Source organism: Kogia breviceps, chromosome 15 (assembly GCF_026419965.1).
Source record: "Kogia breviceps isolate mKogBre1 chromosome 15, mKogBre1 haplotype 1, whole genome shotgun sequence".
NCBI lineage: Eukaryota > Metazoa > Chordata > Mammalia > Artiodactyla > Physeteridae > Kogia > Kogia breviceps.
Window position 1 is genome coordinate 39,580,346 of NC_081324.1, and position 19,775 is coordinate 39,600,120.

General features: G+C 42.0%; 1 protein-coding gene across 7 annotated transcripts in view; it reads right to left on the minus strand.

The window, feature by feature from the left end:
* FHOD3 (formin homology 2 domain containing 3) overlaps positions 1 to 19,775 on the minus strand; it is a 507,955-nt gene that overhangs the window by 124,529 nt on the left and 363,651 nt on the right. For 4 of the 7 annotated variants that reach the window (XM_059041316.2, XM_067016011.1, XM_067016010.1 and 1 more), the window contains exons 11-13: positions 18,012 to 18,365; positions 17,522 to 17,596; positions 13,759 to 13,872 (exon numbers count right to left, since the gene is read on the minus strand). In XM_059041316.2, coding sequence (XP_058897299.1) covers positions 13,759 to 13,872; positions 17,522 to 17,596; positions 18,012 to 18,365 — 543 coding nt within the window. The remainder of the gene's footprint in view (positions 1 to 13,758; positions 13,873 to 17,521; positions 17,597 to 18,011; positions 18,366 to 19,775) is intronic. The other 3 variants (XM_067016012.1, XM_067016009.1, XM_059041320.2) reach the window with 1 other exon arrangement.

Genomic DNA, 19,775 nt, shown 5'->3' on the forward strand with positions numbered 1-19,775 from the left:
ATATCACCTCACACCTGGCAGAATGGCTATTATCAAAAGGACAAGAAATAACAAGTGTTAGCAAGGATGTGGAGAAAAGGGAACCCTTGTTCACTGTTGGTAGGAATATAAATTGGTGCAGCCATTATGGAAAACAGTATGGAGGTTCCTCAAAAAATTAAAAACAGAACTACCATATGACCCCAAAATTCCACTTCGGGTATTTGTCCAAAGAAAACAAAAACACTAATTTGAAAAGATATATGAATCCCTATATTCATTGCATCATTATTTACAATAGTCAAGATGTGGAAACCTAAATGTCCACTGATGGATGAATGGATAAAGAAGATGTGGTATATATACACAATGGAATATTATTCAGGCATAAAAAAGAATAAAATCTTGACATTTGTGATAACACGGAAGGACCTTGTGAAATAAGTCAGACAGAGAAAGACAAATATCACATAATTTCATTCATATGTGGAATCTTAAAAAAAACAAAACAAATGAACAAACAAAACGAACTCATAGATACAGAAAACATATTGGTGGTTGCCAGAGAAGGGGGTGTTAGGAGTTAGACAAAATAGGTGAAAGGTATTAAGAGGTACAAACTTCCAGATATAAAATAAATAAGTCATAGGAATGTAACTATAGTCAATAATGCTGTACTTCATATTTGAAAGTTGTTAAGAGAGTAAATCTTAAAAGTTCTCATCACAAGAGAAAACAATTGTAACTTTGTATGTTGACAGATCATAACTAGACTTATAGTGTGATCATTTTGCAATGTACACAAATGTTGAATCATTATGTTGTACACCTGAAACTAATATAATGTTGTATGTAAATTACACTTCAATTTAAAAAAAAAATTCAGTGGTAAAGGTGACTGATGCTTGAGGAAAAAAAAAGTGTGGGCTTGAAGGCATAGAAATGGAAACTATTCAAAATGAAACACATTGTGAAAAAAGACTGGAAAAAATCAATAGAGCGCCCATAAACTTTGGTAAAACTTCAAGTTGCTCAATATATATGCAATTGAAGTCATCAAAAGAAAGGAGAGGTGAAAAGTACCCCCAAAATTTGAAGAAATAAGCCCTGAATATTTTCCCATTTTGATAAAAACTATAACCCATAGACCCAAGAATCTGAACAAGCCTCAAGCACAAGAAAAAAAAACTATATGGAAGCATATCAAAATCAAAATTTAAAACCAATGATAAAGAGAGAATCTCTTTATCCACCAGAGGAAAAAAGACACATTGCATGCAGAGGTACAAAAAAAATTACAGGATGTTTATTGTCAGAAACAATGTAAGAAAGAAGAAAGTAGAGCAACATCTTTAAATCACTAAAAGAAAAAAACCCTGTCAATCTAAATTCTCTACCCAGCAAAAATATCTTTCAAAAAGGAAGGTGAGGGACTTCCCTGGTGGCACAATGGATAAGACTCTGTGCTCCCAATGCAGGGGACCCAGGTTCGATCCCTGGTCAGGGAAATAGATCCCACATGCATGCCACAACTAAGAGTTCACATGCCACAACTAAAGAGCCCACCTGCCACAACTAAGACCCAGTGCAACCAAATAAATAAATAAATATTTTTTAAAAAATGAAGGTGAAATAAAGACCTTTTCAGACATATAAAAATGGAAAGAATTCACCATCAGTATACCTGCACTACAAGAAATGTTAAAGAAAATCCTTCAAGCAGAAGATAAATGACACCACATAGCCATCTGGATCTACACAAAGAAATAAAAAGCAATAGAAAAGATAAGATAGATAAATACAAAACATATTTATTATTATTTAAATACCTTTAAAAGATAATAGATTGATTAAAGCAAGCATAGTAACAATATTAGTAACAATATATCAATCATAAATTGATAATCATATTACATATAAATGCTCAAACACCCCCAATTAAAAGGCAGAGATGGTCAGATTCAATAAAAAAGCAAGACTCAACAATATGCTGTCTACAAAAACAAAACAACACCCACTTTAAATATACAACTAATTCCACCCAATTTAAATACAAGACATATAAAATGTTCTACCCAATAATATCAGGATACATATTCTTTTCAAATGCACACAGAACATTTGCCACAATAAACCATATTCTGGGCTGTAAAATAAAGCTCCACAAATTTAAAAGGATTCAAGCCATACAAAATATGTTCTCTGTCCCCAGTTTTATTAAATTAGAAATCCATAACAGAAAGATCTGAAAAATCCACATATATTTATAAGCTAAATAAATACTTTGAAATAACCCATGGATAAAGGAGAAATCAAAAGGGAAATTAAAAAGCATTTTGAACTAAGTGAAAATAAGAACACAACATGTTAAAAATTTGTGGGATGGGCTTCCCTGGTGGCGCAGTGGTTGGGAGTCTGCCTGCTGATGCGGGGGACATGGGTTCGTGCCCCGGTCTGGGAGGACCCCACATGCCGTGGAGTGGCTGGGCCCGTGAGCCATGGCCACTGAGCCTGCACATCCGGAGCCTGTGCTCAGCAACGGGAGAGGCCACAACAGTGAGAGGCCCGTGTACCGCAAAAAAAAAAAAAAAAAAAAAAAAAATTGTGGGATGCAGCTAAAGCAATATGTAGAGGAAAATTTATAACACTAAATACCTATATTAGAAAAGGCAATAAGTCTCAAATCAATGGCATCATCTTCCAACTTAGAAAAATAAGAGCAAATTTAACCCAAAGTAAGCAGAAAAAAAGGATATATAGAGAGTAGAAATCAATGAAACATAAAACAAAAATATTAGACAATTAAGTGAAACCAAAAACTGATTCTTTAAAATCAATAAAATTGATAAACCTCTAGCCAGAATGATCAGGGAAAAAAGAGAGAAGACAAAAATTATGAACTTTAGGATTGAAAGAGATATTAAAAGAATAATAAGGGAATATTTTGAACAATTTTATGCCAATAAATTTGACAACTTAGATGAAATGGAAAAATTCCTTGAAAGACAAAAACTCCTAACAGTCACTCAAGAAGAAATAGATGACCTGATGTGGATTGATATCAGATAAACATCTATTAAAGATATTGAATTTGTAGTTTAAAACTTTCCTATGAAGAAAACTCTACTCCCAGAGAGCTTCCCTGGTGAATTCTAAGAAATATTTAAGGAATAAATAACACTAATGCTATGCAAACTCTTCTAGAAAGTTGAAGAGGAAAGAAAGATATTTAATCTATTTTATGAGGCCCACATTATTCTGGTACGCAAACATTTTGGAAGATAGCTTAACAATTACTTACAAAGCTAAATATGCACCTACCATATGACTGAGCCATTTCATTTCTAGGTAGTTATCCAAAAGAAATGAAAGCAAATTTCCATACAAAGACTTGTACACAACTATTCATAGCCAAAACTGGAAGCAACCCAAATGTCCGTCAACAGGTAAACAGATAAATTGTAGTGTATTCATATAACTGAGTACTACTCAGTAATAAAAAGGTATTTACTATTGCAACATGCAACAAAATAGAAGAGTCTCAAAACAATTACACTAATTGAAAGAAGTCAACCCCTCTCTAAGAGTACTTACTGCACGATTACATTTACATGAAATTCTTATAAATGCAAACCAATCGATAATGACAGAAGGCAGACTCATGGCTGCTTGGGGATAGGGAGGGGCTGCCATAGTCACAAAAGGGCATAAAAAATGCTTAAGAGTAATGAACTTGTGCATTATCTCAATTGTGGTAATAGTTTCACGGGCAAAACATATGTCAAAACTTAGGTGCAGTTTTTTGTATGTCAATTATACCGCAAAACCTGTTTAAAAATAAATGTTCCATTGGTAAGTTTGAGTTAAGTAAAATCTTATTTGTGAAAGGAGCAAATCTTCAACATTTCTTATTTAAAAAAATTATAATCTCTGGTTAAATATTAACAAAACCCAAACTAAGTTCACAAATTGATATTTGAAAGTATCACTTAATTCACAAGTAGGTAATTTAATATGAAGACTTAGAGGTCAATAATAAAATGGTAATTCAATGATGCAGAATGGCTGTCTTTACAACCTATGAAACTGGGGTGACCCAATCTAATGATCACAGGACAAGAGGTAACTCTGGGTTGTGCCCGGTTATAAAAGGCATTTTGCTTGCCTTGAAATAAGAAAATGGCAGTACCTTTTTCACACCTTCAGGGTCACATCCCAGCTTTCAGGATGAAATGAGCAAGCCCCAGAGGCAGCCTCAAGAAACTGACAACTTTTCTTCATCGTCACTGCTACAATCCTGGAGACAGCTGTCATCAAAGATGGGGATGTGGATTTAAAGGTTCCTTCTGCTCTCCTTCTCCAGCCTGTCACACACCACTTTGGTGCAGGTCTGAGCTTCCCGGCCACAGGAGGAAACAGCAGGGCTCCCGCAGCTGCAGTAAAGACTGGTCCCATGGGCTATCTCATGGACTGTGCTGGCTCATGCATAAAGCATGAAGCCATCCTCCAGGCCTGGCTGGTATCATGCGTTCAGCCTGTCTACCTGCCCCTTCTGCAGGCCCTGAGCCCAAGCATACCGCAATTCTTGCCGGTTCCCTCTTACTTCCCACCCTACTGTCTAAGACCAAGTGAGTCCTCCAGCCAGAAGGAGGTCAGTCCTCTCCTGTCACAGGTCTACCTCAATTAGCCTTTATAATTGACCCATTCTCCTGGCAGCTTCCATAAGCACTGATTGCCACCAGCCCCTTCTATGTCCTGCAGTTTCCGGGCCTTGCTGTCTTGAACTGAAGCCCGTCTTTCCAGTCGTCCCCCTTCCTCTCCACTCCAGGCCAACTTACCCCTCCCCTGCATGCCCGCCTCTCCTCTGAACACCAAATGTCTTCCAAACACAATCTCCCAACTCTTCCAGATCTTCAGGATCATGATTTGAAGAAAGATGTGGAATCACTCTATTTTCTTATCTCCCTCTTTACCTCCCTTCCCCACCCCCGCCCTCCCACCAGGCAAACCTAGGGACAAAGTGCAATTTGCCTTATATTGGTGACTCACTTTCCCAGACCTCTTACTGGAGGTATCAGTCATGAGGATGGAGGACTGGTACTAGGCTCCCCACAATGATGGCCTCTCTTTCTCCAGTTCTTCTATGACGGTTCGTTTGCTTCACAATACTATTTGCTGATGCTTTGCTTACCTTCTGTTTCTGCCACGAGAGTGTAAGCTCGATGAAGTCAGGGACAGGGTCTGAGTCAATCAATGTTGGATTCCCAGGCCAGCACTCATGGCACACTGTGAGCACCTGATAAATACTCACTGAATGAAATGGATGAGTATGTAATGTGCGTGTGTGCATGCGTGTGTGCATGCGCGCACGCACGTTCACAGCACCTAACAGTCAGGTTTCCATTTGTCACTGGCTACCATGGGTTTGCGCTAGCATTGTACAAAGACTAGAGAGTGAAAAAGGGTAGGAAGGGGTGTGTTTTCTATCTCTATCTATCTAGATATCTATCTATATTTCTATCTATATATGTGTGTGTACACACACACTTTCCAAAATCAACCCAGAAACCCAGTCTCTTCCACTATAATAGTAAAGCTTACTCACTCGTGGCCTGGCTTTGTGGGAAGGAGCAGGGAAATGGGACCAGGGACCCAGAAACATTTTCTGAAGGAGAAATCTTCCCCATCCTTCCTACCCATTCTCTCTCTGTGATCTTCTTACAATGCCAGTGCAAAACCACTGTAGCCAACGACAACTGGAAACCTGGCCGTTGGGGGCTGTCCCACTGGGAGAGATGCACAAGCAGGGATGATGGAGCAGGGCTCAGTTTATAGCACGGAACAACTTAAGTGTCTCCAGCTCTATGGTGCAGCTGTTCTATCTGCATTATTTTGATGAGTGATATTTGCACTTCCTTGTTACAGAGCTCACCTACCTCTCTTACACACACACAATGTTCTCACTTCCAAACAGAATTACAATATATACCTCTTAAGGTTGCTATAGATACCCTTTAAGTAAACAAGGGTGAGAGAATTGTCTAATTTAAAAAAATCTATTCCTGGGAATTCCCTGGCTGTCCAGTGGTTAGGGCCTGGAGCTTTCACTGCCAGGGGCCCAGGTTTGATCCCTGACCGGGAAACTAAGATCTTGCAAGCTGCACAGCGCAGCCAAAAAAATAAAATTAAAAATTAAAAAATCTATTCTAACCCCACTTTCCAAAGGAAGGAAACAGGATTAGAAGAGGTTAAAACTTCTCATATATTTGTTCACCTGGTTATTTGACAAAGAGGTAGTGGGCAGGGCAGTGAGGAATAGGGAATCTCATGCTGGAGAGATGTAGAGAGGAAACGCCCCATAACGAAGCAGCCAAAAGGCTGACAAAAAGGAACATAGGACGAGCAGAAAGTGCTTCCCTGCAAAAGCAAACACTTTTATCTTTACAATTTACATGTATGTGGATTCTCCAGTCCTGCTTGTCTTAAGGATTCCTGAATCTTTAAAAAAAAATGGGCAGTCCAGAACTGTGAACCATCTTTATCCCATGGCTTTGTGGAACCCAGGTTCACTATCTCAGACCATTGTACGTTTGTGACCCTTATTTTAGAAACAGAAGGATAAACACATAATGATTCAAAGGGCCGAAGAGCTTAAATTGAGGTATATGAACCCATAAGAATGTCACAATTCATTCTGCCTGAGGAAGTCAGAGGAGTTTTACAGACAGATGTCACCTACTTGGATCTTGGAGGATGAGAAGGAATTGACTGAATGAAGAGAGGAGGAGGCTGGTCAGAGGACAGAGCAAATATGGAAGGAAGGGGCCTCAGGAGAGCCTGGTAGCACTTCTGTGAGGTTGCAGTACAGTGAGGATGGGGACACTGATGGCTGATGAAGCTGCAAGGGGCATGCAGGACCCAAACGCGAGAGATCCTTGAGAGGATGTTCATCAGGTTACGTCGTGGGGGGCACTCAAGGTTTCTAAGCAGGAAATGTCAGATCCATATTTCAGAAAGGATGGAAGACATACATCACTGCACTACATAGTCCAGGCATGACACAGATCTCGGACTAAATCTGTGGTAGTAGGAACGGTGAGAAGAAGTCGGATCTAAAACCCACGTGGGCTACCGCAGAGCCCAGGTCCCCTAATGCCCACAGTCACTGTATGAAGTTGCCATCAGGGAGCCAGACCCTACTGTAAACTCACTCCGTCAGTGGACCAGTGCGACTCCTCTTGTGCACTTTGGATGTAACACAATGGATTAATCAGGACCACACTGTGCCTTCCAGGAACTCATTGTTTGTAACAAGATTGCTATCAGAAACTAGCAGCAGGTGAGCAGGAAATTTACTTGGTGCACAGCACCAGGAGCATACAGCTACACAGCTTCTTGGTTTGAACAGTAGGGAATCTGTCCCTGTTGGTATCTTTTTCCTTCTGTTGGCCGTTGTGGGCTCTATGCCATTAACTGTGATCACAAAGAAAGGCAATGCCTTTTATCCCATTTTACATGCTAATCAGGATTTTCTCTGATATTTTTTTAAAATCTACTTTGAGCAATTTAAATTAAAAATAAATTCGTTATCCATTTTATACATATTAGTGTATATATGTCAATCCCAATCTAATAAGAACCTGCTGTATAAAAAAATAAATAAAATTCAAAAATTCAAAAAAATAAATTAAAAATAAAAATTTAACTAGAGCCCATTGGACAATGGAGCTCTCAACTCTACTGACACAATGTTTGAAAAAGTACTGTGTAGATCAAGAGATGGAACACAGCCAGCAAGTGCTTGGGATCCAGAAAAATACATGGATCATATACTTGGAAAAAGCAGTGATTTGAAAACCAGACAAGTAGAACCTCAAGGCATACGTAGACACTATCAAAGGCCAGAAATAATAAAGGCCAAAGCAGACTAGAACAGAAAGACACAAGCACCCAGACATCCATACAGAGCAGTCCATGTGGAAGAGGAAATCAGGATGAGGGAGACACAGGTAGCAGCAAATTATACTCAGGGCAATGGTCACTGGGCCTGCAAGTAGCTAAGCACTACAAGAGTGAAAGTAACTGAAAACAGGCAGGAAATGCATGGAAACGGAGACCTTCATTCAGAGGGAGGAGTTACCATATCAGTGTTAGGGACAGGTGTCCTAGGGGGTCACAGGAAGTGAGGGGGGCTTGAGCTCAGTACAGCAGGCTTCCACTCTCCTCATCCTAGCTGCTTGGTCCCAGCTTCCCCAGATGTTCCCGTTCTCTTTATTCCAGCACAGTCAACCACCATACAAAACCCCACAACAGCATATGACAAAAATAACGGACTATTTCAAGGTAGCACATGATACAGTCATATTCCAAAAACTGGGAGGAAGGGGGGGCTCCTAACGGCCTCAAACAGTTGATCCATCCGAGAAGGTGGGCACCAGAGGAGATGGGAAATGCTCTTATGGGAACAGCTTGCACAGACACATAAACGAGCCCATATTCCTGTTGGTATATGACAAATCGATAGGGAAATGATGGATTGCTCACTAGATGGTACTCAAACAAGTGAAAAAATGTAACTTGGATCTCTGCCTCATACCATATGCCAAAATAACTTCCAGATAGATAAAATATTTCCATGTGAAAACTGTAGCTATAGAAATAATAGAAGAAACCATGGGGGAAAAGGCTGTCCTCGTGAGGAACACTAAACCCAGAAGATAGAAAAGATTAATAAACTTGACTCCAAAATTTAAACCGTTCTTCATGGTAAAAACACCATAAATGTAAAAAGACCAACGACTTAGGAAAATAACTGCTTCACCTATTGCAGTTTAGAAAGAACCTGTATACCTCAATAAGAAAAAGAACACAGTGATCATGAACCAAAAATTCACAGAAAAGGAAAGGTACCTGGACATATGAAATCATGCTCAACCACATTCATAATAAGAAATACAAATTTAAATGTTAATGACACACAACTCTTCACTACTGGGGCAAAATGGTTGAATAGTTGAATGACACCTCTTTGGCAGAGGTGTGGGAAAGCAAGCTCTCTCACACACCTGTGGTTGAGAACCAAAACTGGTACAATCTTCACGAAGAGCAACCTGGCAAAAATCAATCAAAATTTTAGAAATACAAAAACTTGACTCACTAAATCTATTTCTGGGCTTTTAGCCTAGAGATAATCACACATGTGCAAAATGACACACGGACAAAAAGACACATGGATAAAAACACACATGGACAAAGATTACACTGCAGTATCATTTGTAATAGCAAAAGATTAGGGCCCATCATTACAGGACTAGGTATACGAAGAAGCACCCAGAGAACAAAGTATTAAAAAGAATGCAAAAGCTACAAGTATTGCTATGGAAAAAGAACCTAGATATATTTTTAAGTGAAAAAGCCAGATGCAGAGTAGTTTGTGTAGTGTGTTACTATTTGTGTAAAGCTATATTAAACACATATATGCTGATATTAATGTAAAATATCTCTGGAAGTACACATAAGAAATTGCTAGGAGTGGTTGCTTCTGGGTAGGAGGAAGCTTCACTTGCACTGTGCACCCCTTCACACCTTTCAAATGTTACACTGTGTATACAATACATGCTAAGCCCATATACACAGTAATACAACAGAATTTAAAGTTGCTTCCTTTATTCATCCCTTATTACCCATTTATTCCCAAAGGAAGTGTCACTACTAGTATCTGGGCTTATAGTCTTCCAGGAAGTAAGAAAAACTCTGCTGGGACGACTATACAAGGCAGACAATTCCCAAACTTCTAAGGACTCCTGACATTAGTCTGTAAAACAGGCAGGTAATTGCCATTTACAGTAGACAACAGCACTATCGTAAGGCGGAAAGAGAGCAGAGTCAACGCTTATGGCACATACTGACAGGTCTACAGGGAAGTCCTCCCTGGCCTCCTAAAATCTCCAAGGTGTACCCGCTGACCTCTCAGCATCTTCACCTGCTCATCCCCCCCACCCCAGCTCACAGCGCAGGGGGTGCCTCATTCCCAGAGCACTTTCTTCCTGGCCCCAGCACAAAGACTGACCCGCCTCAAAGCACCTTCAACCCCCGGCACTAGACTTACCATTCCCCCAAACTCCCTCCGTAACTGCTGTCACAACACCAGACAAGCCTCCAGCTGCCACTTCTGAAAAGGCCACCAGATGGGGATGGCGCCGCAGGGACGGAGAGAGGATGAGCTCTGACCAGAGCCACAGTGACTGTGCTGTGATTATTGTTTGCTCGTTTGTTTCATTTGAATATTTGAACGTGAATGGTTCAAATAGTCTTGCAATTTTGTTTTCTTTTAAAAAGAAAATATTTAGAACATTTCCACTCAAAAAGCACATTTTCAAAATTGAAGCATTTTAAAAGTCTGCTTTCATTAGACAGTTGCATCTTGTATCCTTGAGGGCTTTTGCAAATAGTTCCGGCTTTCTTATTTTGTTTCGTTTGGGCACGACTCAAGTTGCAATTTCATGAAAATCAATGCTACACTCTCTGTTTCGAAAAGAGCCCTATAAACGAAGCTGTAATAGGAGATGTGGAGATGGATTCATTTTAATACCCCTGCCTTGATTTAATTTATGTATTGTTTCTTCAGTTCTTCCTTTCTAGGTCAATTTATCATTCCGAGTTTTATTAACATCCAACACACTAATATGCTTGGGAAAAAGATGGAAAACTCCAAACTCACAATGATGCCCAGCTGTAGTCCCAAATTGGGCTGACCTGCCTGAAGGGGTGTTTTAGTTGGCCTGATGTTCCTAGGACTTCAGAGAAGTAAGACTTGCTTCCAAATCAAGGGAAGGATTTCTAGAACTGCCCGGTACTGCATGGGGCCCTGTCATGCTGTTTATTAGTCGGGAGTGTTCTGACAGAACACGTGGGCTCTCGTTGCAAATTTGCAATTGTTCATAATAGCTCAATGTTTTTCCTAAGAGTTTTCTTTTTGGTTTCAATAATTATGGGTATTATAAAACACCTCAATGATATATCTTACAAACTCTACTGAAGTATATACCTCAGTAAAAACAATCATGTATCTTAATAAGGCAGAAAATATTTGTAAATGTAAAAATACATTATGGGTGACATACAAAGAATCCAGTTATTAAATAGGAAAAAGAAAATAAATAAACTGTATGAAAATATACACTATCATAAATACAACTGACATAATATGCTTGGGTGGTAGTATACAAATATGATTTGGAGTGGGGGCCGCTCTGATTTTTTTTTTTTTAATAGTCACAAAATATAAGCTAGCAAGGTGAGAGTAAGAAGTGGTGATGCAGCCCGGCCTGGTGGCTTCCTGGTCTTAATGAAATGGCACATCTGATGTTTCAAATGATCCATCACATGGTTTTTCAAAGTCACAGATGGTGATAGTTGAAAAAATCATGCAAATGGAAAGGAAGTAGGAAACTCTTTGAAGCTTTCCTTGCTAGTGGATACAGTGGATGTAATGAATTTCCTATGGTGGAAGTGCACAGTAAGAGAGAACAGGACAGGCCCCTGCTGTCCCCAGTGACTGGGTCTCAGCGTGCAGGCTCCCTCTAAGGGATTTTAACCCAGTGCCTTCTTCAAGCCAAGGACCACGGAGTTCTCACCTCCCCAGCTCCTGGAGCATCTCCCTGGGTGTCAGACAGACCTCTCAGGCCTTGCATGCCCCAAGATGAACATCTCCATCCTCGATTTGCTTCTCTTCCAGTATCTTCTACCTCAGTTCCTTGTTTCTAACACCCACAGGCTCCCACAAGCCTGAACCCTCACTTTGCTTCCCCTGCTCCCACCCTCCCGGCAGCAGCCAACCCGCTGATCCTCTCAAGCCCCAAGGCCTCTGCCCTTCTTGGTCATGGGCACCTCTCTCAGACTCAGAGGCAGCTTCTGGCGGTCCCTGTCTCTGCAGCCTCGCCCCGCTGGCTCCTCCTGCACTGTTGACAAATTAGAGAGCATCACCAGTTGCTTCAAAACCCTAAAGCCCCAGGACCTTAGGATGAAGACCAGCCTCCCCACAGGGCACGCAATCCGCTCTGCAAACCAGCCCCTTCCTCCCTCTGTTTAATCCCCCAGCAACCCCAGGGAACACTCAGCCAGCCCCAGCAGGGAAGGAGACACAGACAGGAGTCCTTCAGGGGCCTGCACTCCTGGAACAGCCCAAACTGGACCTGGGTTTCCAGTAGGCTGAGCCTGGGGCTTCCCTGTTAGGACCTGGGAACAATGTCCCCCATAGGCCAGGGCTTGGGAAACCTGCAGACCTTCTATCCTTATAACTTCTCAACTTCAGGGACCTCCAAACTGTTTTCCAACCAATGAATGGATAATTCACCTGGATACTTCAACTCTGCCACAGCCCAGCCCCAGGTACTATGCTCCCGAGGAGCTGGCAGCCAAGCATGTGCGAAGCATGTGATGTCATATCAGTCAGACTCTCATATTCCTCACTTCAGCCCCAAATCTCACATCTAATAGGACAAGGGTTATCTTTACTGGTGACCTCTCTGGGAGCACAGGCAACCTCAGCTGATCCCCAGAAGAGGTGCCTTAGGGTAAAGGGCAGAGTGTCTTCAGGGTAATCAACTTGTTACCTTATTACCAAGACCAAACTGAACCCAACTATGCCCAGCGCGGGACCACACTGGACTGTGGAACCTGGGATTTTGACACCATGGGGTTTATGCACCATCTTAGAAATTACAGGTGATGTGTGGCCAGGTAAACCCCATTGGACAGCCCTTCCTCCTGGGGCTCTGTATCCCAACCAAACCCCCATCACCAGCAGCGTGCAGCAAAACACACTTCAGAATGCACAGGAGATGATTTGAATTTGGAATACAGATAGAATTTGTTTTAAATTCAGGATGTGAGGCAAATGACTTCTGTGAATTGCTCATGTCTCAATATCTGATCAATCACGAGCTGCTAGAAGTTATATCTCATCATCATACATTGTCACTTCCCACTGGACCCACATGGTGGGGTTCACACAAGGCTTTCATGTGTACTTTTTCATCTGCTCATGAAAACCACCCTCTAAGGTAAGGGTTGGCATAGGGGCATCTACCCTCAGGGATTAAATAACTTCCCACTGAGTGAGCTGGAACCCTAGCCTGTCTTCTCTAACTCAGCACTCTTGCCATATAAGGGTACCTGTTTTTAATTGTTCTAAGATTACAGGTCTTACCTTTCCCTTGTAAACACATCCTGTGCAATCAGTCGCTTCTAGGAGTAATAATCAGTACGTTTCTGGTGGTCTAATTAGTACTCTTGCCAACTTACATGCCTCCCATGGACCCATACAATTTGTCTCTCTTCTGGTAGGTCCTGGATTAATTACACAACACCTTAACAGGCCCACCACCTCCTGATTTACATACAATGAATCATTCAAAGGTGAAAACTGATGTGTATAAGACAAATGGCATGGTTTACACAAAATCTAGAACAGTTTTTAAGAGGTGAATAGAAACATTCACATTTAAATATTTTAGAACAAACTGGTATACCTATCTATAGTATGTAGGGAGATAAGACAGCATTACCAAAAAAAATCACCTCTAATAAAATATTTACTTAGTACACAGTGTGAAAGAGACAGAAAAGATTCTTACCTTTGGGCTATATTCTGTACAGGGAAATAGTTCAGATTATTCTTTTTATTTACACTTTTCCTTTGGGCCCTCTTAATCAAACTGATTCCCTTCACTTGAGGACAGGGAAGTCATCAGTCACCATGCTTCTTCTAAAACCCACCTTTCCAGCCCGGCCTCCTGTGGAGGTGAAAGAGGTGACGTGAGGGTGATGGGCACGTTGGATCCAGACGAAGGCCTCGAGGAGTGATGAGAGCTGTTGCCAAAGTTGCTGTATCTGGAGAGTGCAGAGACGTAAGTTGTGGGGCAAGAAGGGACAGAAAAATGCGTTCCAGTCAATAAATGAATAACACTTGGCAAACTATGCTAATTTTTGCAAGAAAAACAGGTCTGGAAGTGCTAGCACTGTCAGTGATTACCCTAACTTGGAGAAACTTAGTAACTTCTTTGTTTTATTTCTCATCAGAAAAACTTCCCAAAGTCGAAAACTATTAGGCAGCGGGATTTATGACAAAGGGTTTAAATAAAACCCTCATATTTCCTTTCTTTTTAAGTGTACATTAAAACTAGTTGCTAACATAAATCAAGAATCCAAATTACTTTCAATTGAATCTGAAGATTTTCTTGCCTCTCGTGGTGGCACAATTAGCATTAATTGCATCAAAGGTCTGCAGAAAATATCAGATGACTGGCTAAAGAAACATCGGATTAAAAATTCTCCTTTAGGTGTTTCTGAATCAATTTCATCCATCAAATGCTATAATCTCATCACATGCCCAAGGATCAAGGAGAAACTGTCCCCAGACCTTCTAGGCTGGCCTGCTGCTTAGAGGTGCATGTATTTGATGTCTTCATCCAATATTTCCCTAGAACAAAAATTATAGCCACTAGGTTTAAATGAGCTTTTATCATTTCCCAGTCATCTCTAACAAGTTTCAGGATTTGTAAAATTCTAGACTTTTCTCTGTTTTTCAGAATAGCTGTTCTTTAGCTATCTATTTGTATTTAGCTATCATGATCAGAGCTTTGCCTCACAACCTCCTCAGCTAGAAGGTAGGGCCGACTCCTTCTAAACTGGTGAGGACACAGTACTGGAGTGTGTGGGACCCCAAGGGTCACTATGATATAAGTGCACAAAGACCTTCTCCCATGCAGTGAATCCAATATAAACTCCTACCAATTAACCATTCTAGGAAGCGATTTGACCTCAAAATGTGGATACCCCTTGACCAAGTAGGTCTACTTTTGGGGCACTAACATAACTTTATGGTTATTTATATACTAAAAGTATCACACAGGAAGATACTCACTGGAGCCTCACTGAGATCATGGCAAAAAACCAGAAACTACCCAACCAGGTAACAATGTGAGAATGGCTAAGAAAGTATGATGTAACATTCGTCAATGGAAGATTACACAACCATTAAAATGACTGCCAATTTATAAATGATAACATGGCAAATGTTTATAATGTACGTGTACGTGAGAGTGTGTGTGTGTATAAATATACACACACACACATACTGCATGTAACATCAAGATATAATATTACACATTGAGTTTGATCACAACTGTAAAAAATATTCTTAACGGTTAAAAACCATGTGTAGAAAAAAGTATAAAAAAACAGGCCATCTACTTTTAAAAGTGGAATACGGAGGTGAAATTTCAGTTTTCCTTAATAAATTACATTATTATAATGGGAAATAAAATACTTATATTATCGCCAATCTATCCTGTGTTGCTAAGTCTGGTGTGTTGGCTGTTGCTCTTCTAATTTGCTTATTTGGTATCATGTGTCAGCCTGTGCTAAGTACCAGGCACTCTGGCAGGCAGATGGGGACTCACAATACTACCCCACCATCCTCCCATGTTAACATACCACCTTCATGGGACTTGGTTTCTGGACACTCATCTTCTCATCTCTTAAAGTCCCAACACTCTACCTGTCCAACAGGTTGTTTACTGCTTCTCCAAGTGAGTATTGGCTTCATTTTTTCAAGAGGGCCCCCAATTATACAAATACTGAATCACTATGCTGTATACCTGAAACCAATATAATGTTATGTCAATTATACCTAAATAAAAAAATTTAAAAAGAGGGCCCCCAAAACCACAGGCCACAGAGAAGACAGAAAAGCAAAGGATGAGAATATACAAAAGAAAGGAAGCAGCAGAGAGGGGAGCATAAGCTCAGCAGGGAAGAGAGGGAGAGAAGCAGGAGGCAGTGGGCCTCACTTGGGAGGAAAGGACGCTGCCCAGGACCTCCAAGTCCTCAGAGACACGCCCTGGGCTCCAGCTTCAGCCCTGCGTCACCCAGCTGCCTGGACACTAAGCTTGTTATTCTACGCAAGCATCTAAAACCATCCCCTTCCCAACCAAAAGTGGGCATCCCAGAGAATGTTTTAACAGGATTACTTTACTAAAATTATGTTTCAATGACGTTATGGAAATAAAACAAGCATAGTGTCGTTTTCCCTCTTTTGGTTTTTCTACTGGTTGAGCAATTAATTCAACGACCTCATGGTCTTTCTAATTTTGCTTCTGAATTTCAGCCAAAATAACTGGATCCTACGATTCACTCAACACTACACGGCGGTTTTTTGGTTTTGTTTGTTTGTTTGTTTGTTTTAACATCTTTATTGGAGTATAATTGCTTTACAATGGTATGTTAGTGTTTGTATTTTTAAAAAATTCTTTTTAATAACTAACTGGTTGGTCTCTATTATAACCCATTCAATTACAGTCAACCACTGGACAGTCAAATCTGTGGCCATGCAGACCTCTGAAAACCACAGTGAGTGAACAGCAGAAAATTAATTGGTATGAATGATATTTATACAATATTCAAATTCCTGTCCAATGGTTAAAAAATTTTAAACTTTTCTCAGTGAAATCCAAGCCAATCTTCATTCACAAGCATGCAGATGCTTTTCTCAATTTATGTGTATATTCGTTTTGTCCATTTCCATGTTTCTATTGCTCTCATCCCCCAGGACTGTCAGTGGTACTGAAGCCTGGGGACCAAGTGGGAGGGACCTGGGTCCCAGGAAAGCCCCGTCAGAAGCTGTGAGACCATCACCAACCTGGGCTAACACCACCCTGCTGGGAAAGATGATGTTGCCAAGATATTTTTCTTCCGGTCAAATGTGCAGCTCCTAACTTGTACACGGATACTGTTCTTGGGGAACATGAGAGCTATGTTGGATGCATTTCATGAAAACTGTGTGAAAGACCACAATAACTGAGAATTTTAGACCTAAAAGAGATTGGTAGAGGACTTGTAGTTTGGAGGTGTTCAAACTGGAGGCCACGTACTCCTGATGGTATACAAAGCCATTCTGGTAGATACCACTACCCACTTACCCAACCTCTCTGTGCCTCAGTTTTCTCACTGTATATAAGGGCTAGAAATAGAACCTACCTCTTCAGGGTTAAGTGATACTTTAAAGTACAGGGCTTGGCTCTCAATAAATGCTCAATAAATGTTAGCAATTATTATTATTACTCTTAATATGGGAGTGGCCATCAGTCAATACTGACTTTTATTATTGACTTTGGACAACTGATTGTTTAAAATATGCAAACCCTCTGTTCCCCATTGCCCGCTCTGCAGAGAGGTCCTGATCCAGGCATCAGTGAAGGGAAGGCACACAGGCAAGCTGACAAGCACCTGCTGAAAATTCCCTGTGCCGGTTTGATTTGCACACCTCCCTCCCTCTGCCTCATCTCCGGTTTGCATAAGAATCATTGAGGTGTCCATACTTAAATAATGTAATTACACTAATGCCTGTGAAGTGATTCAAACTGCAATTGTTTGCCATCTCATGGGAAGCTATGAGCAATGTCTGAAAGAAAATTACATACGTTAGAATAAAAACAGAAAGCTATAGAAAAGGGAGAGGAGATAAAGAAAAGACACCCACCTATTGGAAGAGAAAGACCGGAAGTTGTAAGGCTCGGAGGCAGAATACGTGCTCGGATGGAGAGAATCAGAGGAACTGTTAAAGGAAGGAAAACCCCACTCAGAACGCTGCCTGGAAAGCTGGCAAAGCACCTGGCTGCCTTCCGCAGATCAAAAGAGAGCCCGTGCCAGAGAGATGGGCTTGAAATGTGTAGATTTTGACAGACTGTGCATAATTTTATAAACCTTAAATTCAAAACTCCATCTTTAGTAATTACATTATAACACAAGAGGTCCGCAATTCAAGCAGCTGGAATTTTCTTCTGCCTTTTGCCTACATACTGGTAATTCGTGAGCGCTCAGGGAGTTCACACCACAACCGCTCTCTGCTCTGACTGGAATCTCCACAAACGCAGCGAACGAAAGACAAGCCAGAGGATGCAGCTAACGCGCTGCGTCACCGCCCCCCCCCCGGTTAGCCTCGCACAGGCCGTCACGTGGGCCGGATCTACCTGCTTTCCGGCTGGGATTCGGCTTCCTTTTCCTTGGTGGACAAGGGCGAGTCCTCCAAGTCATAGGAGAAGAGGTGGAAGGGGCTGTGAAGCACATAGGGCAGCTTTTCTATGGTTGGTGACGCCTTCGGGGGGCCGGGTGCGGCGCAGAGGGGCTGAGAAGCCGGGGAGGGCGTGGAGGGAGCCCGCGGGGCAGGCCCTGGGGACCCTCTGCGCAAGGGGGACCCCGCCGCACTGCCGGCCGGGAGCTGCTTTCCCGGTGAGGAGGCACTGGAGGTGGCGGGGAGGGCTGGACTCTCGAGAGCAGCATCCTTTCCGGTGGGGACCTGCTCTGAGGCAGGGCTGGCCTGGACGCTGGGTCAGCAGGGAGGAGAGGAGGAGAGGAGGAGGGGGAAGGAAGGGGAGGAAAAGAGATTTGGAAGAGAGGGAGCAAAAGTTAGGAAGAGAAAAAGACACGTAAAAGCTCACTACTGTTAGGACCTCTCACTTAAGGGTCCAGCTGTGTTTCTTGACCTGCAGCATAAAAGCCAGAAGCCCTGGTTTTCCCAATAATCTTGGCGCCCTGGGTTTGCCAATCTGGGGGGGGGGGTGGCGGTAAGACCCACCTGGCCTCTGAGCATACAAGGGCCTTTATGAGGGGATTTAGTGTAACCTCAAAGGCTCTTCTGCACCTGCCCCTCAATCCCCAAGTTTCTCCCCACTGGTTGTGTCGGCACCAGAATTTCCACAATTTGAACTTCATGTCTTTGTCTTGATCAAACAGGAGATCTGCCCTCCTCCTGAAACACCCAAACTTGAGGACGAGGTATCCCACAAGCCCCATACTTACAGTTACTGCTTTCAGATCCTTTCTGGAAAGCAAGTGTGGAGAAGGAGAAAAGATGCCAGCAAGAAATGCAAAGAGCTGGAAATGAGGGGCCGGCAAAGTGAAGACACATTTTGCCCGGTTCACACTTTCCCCAGGGCCTCCTCTACCACTAAGCCCTAGATGTCTAGACTCCTGCAGGCAGGCCTCATTCTGCCACAGATACAGTTATGAAGACTTTCCATCTTCAGGGGACTGCATTTAGACCACTTAGATATTTTGAAGCCTACCTTTGTAACAGGAGAATCTACATTAAACTCTGCATTTTTCAAAACCGTAGTCCTTTTCCCAGAGAACTTGACTCCCAGCCATGCCCACTTGGGAACGGGATGTGAGCTGTTTTTTTTTCCTACCTCAAATCCAGAGCTCCATCTGTATATAAGGGCAGGGACATACCGGTTTCCCTGGCTCAAGGGGAGGATGGCATGAGACCACACTGCAGTGCCCAGGGCAGGCTTGGCAAAGGTGGTACACACACACAGGGGGCACACGTGGTGGGCACACATGGCGGGCAAACACAAGGAAGCAGCCAGCAGGAAGGGGAAGCAGTGGAAGACACCAAGCCCACAGAAGTAAGCAGAATCTTTCTCACCACTTTTAAGTCTAGTAGGTTGACTTCAGGGAAGAAATAACGTCCAGATCAATGTTAATGAACACCGTGGTTAAGATCAAACGCTGGTGTTTAATATGCACACCTTTGCTTCCTAAAACTGAAAAGTCTAACTGTATAGTCTCTGATGAAGACACCCTCCACAATCAGTCATATAGTCAAAGACACTGCAGAGGACAGGATAAACCACCATCTACCAGTGTAAATAACAATCCCATGTAAAGACAGCACGAGTCAGTAGGGACGCCTTTGGAGGCTGCTCTTTCTAGCCAGATTCTTCCCTCTGGTC